Raw genomic sequence first — 8,319 nt, forward strand, 5'->3', positions numbered from 1 at the left:
GCCACAAACTGTTTATATTTTTGTGGGTCGGCGTTAATCCATCCTAAGACGGTTTTGGAGTCTGTCCAAAAGTAATCTTGTTCAGTTTTGATTCTCATCTCCTTTTTGACAGTTTCAGCGAGCCTAGCTCCGAGAACTGCTGCTTGCAGCTCCAACCTTGGAATGGAAAGTGGCTTTATTGGTGCCACTCTGGTTTTTGCTGCTATTATATTTACGTCTATACCTGTTTTGCTCAAGGTTCTCAAATATACTACCGCTGCGAACGCCTTCTCCGAGGCGTCAACGAAAGTATGCATTTCAGTTTTTTGAACATCGTTAGATTTCGAATAACATCTTGGAATTTGTATGCCCTCCAATTCCTTTATTCTTCCCATCCATTGGAGCCATTGTATCATTATGCGTTCTGGTACTGGGCTGTCCCAATCCAGTTCTGTTTTCCAAATTTCTTGAATAATTACCTTTGCTTGTATGGTAAAGTTTGAAGCTAGGCCTAAGGGATCGTATATCTTCATCACAAAGGCAAGCATCTCCCTTTTGGATAGGTTGATGCAAGGGATGTCTTTGATTTTATACCTCAATACATCGCTCGTTTTGTCCCAGTATTGTCCCAGAATTTTTTCAAAATTCGTCTCCTTATTTGAGATCTGGAGTAACTCTTGTTGTGAAGACCTGTTTTCCGGTATATTTTTTATTACCTCGTGACAATTGGAAACGAAATTTCTTATAAAGAAATGCGCGTTGTCATGTATGAGGCATACTTCGTTGATGGTTTGGATTGCATCATTAATAGTACGAAAACTATCAAGATAATCGTCAACGTAGTGATTTTTTAAGATTGCTTCCACTGCTCTAGGGTACTTATCCTTATATTTCAAGGCGTTTTGATTCTTAACAAATTGGGCACATGCCGGGGAGCATGTTGCTCCAAAGGTCATTACATTCATTGTATAAACTTGAGGTTCATCGCACGGGTTGTCTCTGAATAAGAATCTTTGAGCAACCTGGTCTTCCTCGCGGATCCGTATCTGATGAAACATTTCCTTAATATCTCCAGAACATGCAATGGGGAATTCGCGAAAACGTATTAATACTCCAAAGATAGAGGTAGTGGTGTCTGGTCCGGATAGAAGGGTAGAGTTTAATGAAACTCCTTCATTTTTTGCGGCTGCATCAAAAACTAGCCTAGGTTTTGGAATGGGTTTGTTAAGGTTGACGACTACAAAGTGTGGAATGTAGTTAATCTTAGAGCTTGTTTCTAGAAGTTCAAACGGTGTTAATTTGCGAGCGTAATCTTTCTGAATGTAATCGGCTATTTGTTTTTTATACCATGCTTTCATTTCATCATTATTTTTCACTTTGCGTTCTTGACTTTCGAGCCGTTTTAACGCCTGTGCGTAGCTATTTGGAAGAGATACATCGGAGTCTTTCCACAATAGACCAATTTCGTATTGTCCTCTTTTATACTTTAAGGTGCTGCTCATTATTCTGATAGCCCTTTCATCATCCTTTGACTTTGGTAAGGATTTAGTTTCTCTAACACCAAATTCCTCCGTTGAGAAAAATCCTTTCATAAGTTCTCTCAGCGATTTCTCTTCTTCTTCTTTCTTTTCTTGCACGGTGACCAAGTGATGTCGCCCTGTTGTATCTCCATGATTGCATTTTCCAAAAATGACCCATCCAATGCGTGTTTTATGCGCCACTGGTTCATCGGGTGTTCCTGCTTTTGACTCAATAGCTTGAGTATAATATGCATGTGGGAGGCCTAGCAGGACGGCGGGTTTAGCGTTTTCATAGCCTGCTATGTTCACCGCCTTTAAGTGAGAAAATTTTCTCTTTAGGGCACTAACGTTCATGCTCTGTGTTGGGAGATCAAGTTCATTCACAGTTCTAATGTTTTTGATGCAGAGCATCCTACCATTAGGTCCTCTTAATTTGAGCGCCACTGACATGCTTTCAGCTTCCACTTGGTGGCAGCCATTCGTCCAGGAAAGCGTTAGAGGTTTTCTTGGTCCGTAGACGTTTAGTTTACGCCTCAAGTCCTCTGTCATGAGACTAGTGGAGGAACCAGGATCAATTAGCGCGTACGTCTTGATAGAAGTATCTCCACTATAAACGGTTATTGAGAGAACTTGGAACAGATATTGTTCGGAATTTTGATGAAAGTTTAAACGCCCCCTTGAAGATTCGCCAATCTGGTGGTTGGTTCTCTCCTCATGTAATATGACGTGCTGCCGTCGGCCACAACCGTCAACTGTGCATTGTGGATTTGACCGACAGTTGATGGCTGTATGGTTGGTGAACTTGCAACAGTTAGTACACACATTCTTTCCCTTCAAAACTTTCCATCGCTCATTTACAGGAGCATTTTTTAGTTTATAGCAAGACGTCGTTTCGTGCGGACGACTGCAAATTAGGCAACCCTTGGAATTTTGGCGACTAGTTGAAAAATGAGCATTTAGTCTTGTCGATCTTTCCTTTTGCCCTTCCATAGCGACGAGCGTAATTGCTACGTCTTCTGTTGGTTTTAGCCATTTGGCAAAATCTGCCAAATTTTTAACCTTGCCACCTTCATCGTTGAGGGACTCTCGAAGCCACCGAGTTTTAAGTTCAGGAGAAAGCTTCGAGATTAAATCCGTAAGAAGCCTCTGATCCATCAAGTACTCCTTTTGGTTTAACATTGTCATGTTCTCAACCATATTGTTAAGCGCATTACAAAGTTCTATTACCGTGGCTGGGTTTTCTAAAGATACCCCTTTAACTGCCATGAGGTCTTTCAATAGAGCGTTAAAGATACTAAGTGGATTGCCGTATAATCTACCCAATCTTTCTAAGATGGCATCCACGTTATTTGGGTTCAGCATAAGTCCGCTAACGGACTTCAATGCTTCGCCCTTAAGGTGTGTTTGGAGCCGGGTGAGATTTTCCAAGTTGGTTAATTTTTCGGTTCGAGTAGTTTCTTCGAACAGCAGTTTAAATCCGGGCCATGTTCGATAGTTACCATAAAATTCCGGTAGTTTTAGAATTTTACGCTTGCCTAGATTTTCCACCTTCCCTGTTAATGTCTGTAAGTCGTTTTGTAAAGAGTCGGTTTGATTATGAATTTCTTCATTTCTTAGGATGTCTTCTAATCTTTCTATTTCCCTTTCACACCTTTCCTTTTCTTCCTTGGATCTTTTTTCCGCTTCAAATTTTTCAGTTAGGAGCTTCTCTGCCTGCATTAATGCCTCCCTACTACCCTTGCGTTCCTCAGCTATAGCGAGGCATTTTGGACACACATATTTTTTTACGGGCCCTTCCAATTTCAGGCATTTGAGATGTAACCATCGGTCACATTCAATACAGTTAACCTGCGTGTCCCACTCATCGGGGTTCTTGCATAGCTTGCAATTCCCCTTTGGGTTACTTTTGAATATGATATCCATACTACTCACTTTGCTGGTACTGGTGGATATGATGACTTGCGCGGTCGTTGGCGGATGGACAGAGCTGTGTCGTCGTTGTTTCCCCTGCTCCTGCTCGTTCTGCTCGAGGTCGTCTTCGGATGTTCCTCACCAAATCGTCAGATCCCCTTCCTTCTGGTCGCCTTCAGATCCGCTGCGTCGGTAATTCTGCCGTCGCACTTCTTTCGCTGGATAGTCGGGTTTTCTCAGGGTAGTGACTGTCAGGCAATGGAGTTGCCTGCGGATGAACACACTTCAGCAAGCCGGACGCGTTCTGCACCAATAACTAGCAGAGTACACGTGTCGCTCAATCACTCGCGCTCTTTATCAGAACCTTAGTTCTTCTAGTTCGCACTTTTTTCGCAAAAAAACACGTTTATGTTCGTGGTTTCTCGGGACGCCGGAGACGGCTTAGCTTGGGGATGCACCTCGTGTATGCTCGCCCGCGGTGTAGCTGCTGTTTCAATTGGAGAACACTGCTAGTTCTTGCGGTAGCACAGCGTTAACGTTCATGAACAGCGGTCGTTAGCGTCTTATGGCCTTTTCACTACGTTCTTGCTGCGAACGTATGCCACACGCATAAATTGTTAAACTGATGACACTTTAGTAATTGTTGATCTTGGTTCGAACGTAGTGTTCTAACGTCGTTCTTCGTCTTTCTGCATTTGCGCTTCACTGCACACACTCGATTTGCTTACGAGCCTGTGGTACGGCCGGAACAATATCGCGAACGTCGGCTTTACCAGCGTTTTAAACACAAGCACTATCGGTGATCGTATGTCACCCTTCTGATATTGCCGTCTCTGCACTTTGCACTTCTTAGCACAAGCACTTAGGCACCTTTCTGCACTTTCATAGGCGTTCTCACACTCGTTCACTTTTCGGTATGAGTAGTTATGCCTTTGCCGACAATTTTTAGGCAATCGCGGTTTTCCCTGTTTTTACAGGGCGTCGAGCCTTCCTCCGTTGGAGCGCCGGTAGAGTGCGTTTCTTGGTGAGGTAAGCGTCAGGTAACAACACTTCCTCTCTGGAGCCACCATAAAGTTTCCACAACGAATCTAAACTCGTTGGGAAAGAGCCAAGACAGGAGGATTTACCGTCCGACTTGGCGAGAACAGTCAAACGCTAGTTCTTGTTGAGTTCTGGTTTGAAAGTCGCTTTATTAAAGAATTATTCTAGCTTATATACTAATTTTCTGCTGACCGATCGTGGTCAGCAGTTTTATACAATTTTCAGTTTTGCTTAACTTAATGCTGACCGATCGCGGTCAGCAGTTTTATACACTTTTCAGTTTTGCTTAACCTAATGCTGACCGAATCGCGGTCAGCATTTTTATCCTGCTCGATATCGTTTGTTTTTTAAAGTTGTCTTGTATGCATTTTGTTCCGTCGACCGGCCGTGTTGACCCAATCATGCGGTGCTGTCGTCAACAATATCCAACACCTGAAACGAAAAAAGTTCAACGTTGTGTGCCATCTTGCTTCACACCTGCCTCAACACTACTGGTCTATATGAAAGCAACACTGGCCTCATGTAATATCGAACATTTACACGCGTTTTCCTTGGCATCTGAATTTGACCGGCATCTGAATATTGTTGGTACAATCGTATTACTGAACAATAACTCTATGTGATATCTTTACCTTTTTTGTGCGGTACTGTACCACACTGTACCGAGTGCGTATGCGGTACCGTTTTCACATGTATTCGTACCATGTACCATTTCACATGGTACCGGTACTGTCTTCACATGTAGTCGTGTATATGTTCATACATTCGTACAATACTCTACGATCTATGTTCAGCGACTAAAACGGTACGAAAATTGCTACGAGTACCTTTTTATTATTTTTGTGATATTATATTGAATAAACATGATATGCTCAACCTGATCTGTCGTCAACTATTATTTGAAGCAAGAACGTACAGTAGTCACTCTTTCTTGAATTATGCTTTAGCAACAATCCTCATTTATCACCAATGTATTACTTTTTACACCATAATGCAACTGCAGCAACTAACTGCATGATGACAATATAATTCTGTTTTCAATAATGTTTCGTATCATCGACAAGAGCGAGAAGATGATTTGTTTTATACAACACTTGCACAAAAAGACAAGACAAAATAATTGACATATTTCAAGCAATTACTCGTTTGTAAGTTAACATTTTTTAATGTTAAGTTTCATTTGCATTTTGAACACAATAAGGATGGTATTGTTCGTTTGATGCAAGTGCATATCGAATGACCAAAATGCTTTCAAACCAATGTTGCATATCGACGCGCTGATCATACAACAAAACCCGACGCGTTTGCTTACCCTCAGACTCGGACTCCGTGGCAGCATCGATTCGCCGTCGAGGTAAATTGCTATCAAATGGTATAATACAAAAGTTCCTGTTCTCGTTCTTTCAGCAACTGATCAGTGCAATCATACCAATGCAAAAATATCTTTCACACTCCTCTTTACTCTGCACGCACTTCAACTTCTGTGCGCAAAGTCGTCAGAAATAGGCTATCATCGCTTTCATGGGAAAGCATGGAAAGCTTGGAAATCCTCACCAAGGCTAGCCAGCGTTACACGGTAAGAAAGATTTGATTTTACTAGTTGGCTCGCTTGCATAGTTACTGTGAGGTGGTGAACATCACTTGCACCGGATTTGACATCACTTCTGTCGTATGAAGATCAGTGCCTGTACAGTACTTGTTCACTCGTCACGATTTTTTAGTTCTCCCGTCTTCTAATACGCTGTTTGTTAATTTGCGCGTTGAAATGGTGTTTATTCTTGTTTAGGTTATGTTTATGTTAATTATATTATGTTTATGTTATATGGAGAGTAATGTCATTTACGATTGTATATTGTACTATTAATCCACTGGGCCCCTCCATCACAAATGGTGATTGGTAGGTGTGATGCAACGAATATCGAACATGCCGTTTCAAATTTTGAAATAAATCAACAGAACTAAGTGAAACGCTATTTAACTTGTGTTAGCTTGTGTTTTAAAATTGTTATCATGTACTGTATTAAGAGATACGGCCCGAAGGTTTTCAGATAAATAAAAAAAAAATCATGTATTGTATGTAAAAATCATTACTGTTTACAATGGCGTTAAACTTTTCATGTATTTCAACTAATTTTCATTACACACATTTTTGGTGTGCATTATTTTTGCACAAAGATGCATCTTATGGAATAATATTTTGATACTCAAATGGCAACACTATCAATCCATGCTTTTTCGGTAAAAACATCTACGAATACATCAGGCGAACGACCATTGCATTGGGGCCCATAATGGAAAAGTCCCACGAGTTTCGGCGAATCGATTCGGACTAAAGGGCCACTTTCGTCCATCTGTGAATTGAAATAGAAATGAAATTGCCGTCGAAAGATTAGTTTAGATGCGCGTGGACCTACCGTGCATGCTGCTTGCCCCGGTTGGCTGATAGCACATATATTTCCGTCCGATAAGTACGACATTCCGTTTCGTGTGCGACAGTCACTTAATGATAACGTGCGACGGTAAAGCGTTTGTAAGATATTTGAGTACCCTGGGCTACCGTATGATAGAGTTCCCCAGCCGTAAAATACGACAGGTGTATCGGTGGGAGTCGAAGCATCATTCAAATCAATTATTTCCACCCTTTTTGAAAGTGAAACTGCTTCAGATAGCTGTAATAATGCCAAATTACTTGCACCACTCGTTGCATTGTACGACGGATGTCGTTGAATATTACTAATGGAATACATTTTTTTGTTGGTAAGCAAACGATGAGAACCAGTTAGAATGTTTAACTCCGTTGCAGCTTTATCGGTGACACATTGTGCCGTAGTAAGGATCCATGTAGATTTTACTAACACACCAGCACAGACAAATGTCGATGCAGTAGTTGTTTTTATAGCAACAATATATGGTGCTGCACCGGGTAACGATGTATGGCCACCAACAATGGAATAAACTGTGTAAAAAAACACAAAAATTAACACTTTTGATATGCCATATTTTACACTTTAACTTTAACACGTAGCCTCCCGTCCTAGATCCTACTAAGAAACCCTACCTTCCGAAGTTGTGAAAATAGCGATAACTACTATAACAAGCACCACAGTGGATGTAAAATTCACCATTTTATTATAAGAATACAAGCATGAATTCAAATTTAATATTTCTTCCTTTTCAAACTTTTTAGTATACACACCTACGATAGCTAAGGTATTTTCTATAACTGAGCCACAGCGCCAACTGCAAAGACCTGTTATAAACGATTTTTAGTGTTACTTCACAATTAATATACATATTTGCACTAGGTGTGCGGTAAACAAGATAAGCTTCAAAGTACCATGGTATAGAAAAACTTATTGTGTTTACATCTCAGTTCTGTTTAATAAGTGCTTCAGCCAAAACGGAATTCCTTATCTCATCAATATACTTCAATAATGATGCAGTTTAATGACATTGTCGTAAATGTCATGATAGATAAATAGTTATCAATTACATCTACTGTTCAAGGTAATTAAGTAAAGTAAGTAAGTAAAGTAATTGTCGTTGTTGCAGACACATTTCAGCCACCTTTCTGGCAACTTGTACCTTGTCAAAATAATTGTTCGTATTTCGCAAAAACAAAAGTTGGCAAGGCACCTTTTAAGGCAAAAACCTTACATACTCCCATTTTTACCACCGCCGTATTAATTGAAGTTCGATTCGAGCAGCAAGCTGAAAAACTGAAATAAATGAAAGTTGAAAATCCGAATTACCTTCAAATGGACAAATTCTAATGCAAACCCCGATATTGTTGAGAACTCGCGAGATAAATATTGTCTCGTTATACAAAACTCGATGGGGCGGCCCGGTGGCATAATGGTAGCGGCGT

The 8,319-nt window shown here is 40.7% G+C and overlaps 1 protein-coding gene across 1 annotated transcript; it reads right to left on the reverse strand.

Annotated features, from left to right (window-relative positions):
- Positions 1-6,655: 6,655 nt before the first annotated feature.
- Positions 6,656-7,576, reverse strand: LOC128707882 (chymotrypsin-1-like). The gene is made up of 3 exons (XM_053802839.1): positions 7,510-7,576; positions 6,866-7,407; positions 6,656-6,802 (listed from the first exon to the last, which is right to left on the reverse strand). The coding sequence occupies exons 1-3, from the start codon at positions 7,574-7,576 to the stop codon at positions 6,656-6,658; spliced, it is 756 nt and encodes a 251-aa protein (XP_053658814.1).
- Positions 7,577-8,319: the final 743 nt, after the last annotated feature.

Source organism: Anopheles marshallii, chromosome 2, assembly GCF_943734725.1.
Source record: "Anopheles marshallii chromosome 2, idAnoMarsDA_429_01, whole genome shotgun sequence".
Classification (NCBI taxonomy): Eukaryota; Metazoa; Arthropoda; class Insecta; order Diptera; family Culicidae; genus Anopheles; species Anopheles marshallii.

Excerpts from the sequence above, each read along its gene's own strand:
- LOC128707882 (XM_053802839.1), bottom strand. The coding sequence starts at position 7,576 with ATGGTGAATTTTACATCCACTGTGGTGCTTGTTATAGTAGTTATCGCT. Across the intron at positions 7,408-7,509 it reads TATTTTCACAACTTCGGAAG|TTTATTCCATTGTTGGTGGC; the intron begins GTAGGGTTTCTT and ends TTTTTTACACAG. Across the intron at positions 6,803-6,865 it reads CGGGGCAAGCAGCATGCACG|ATGGACGAAAGTGGCCCTTT; the intron begins GTAGGTCCACGC and ends TTCAATTCACAG.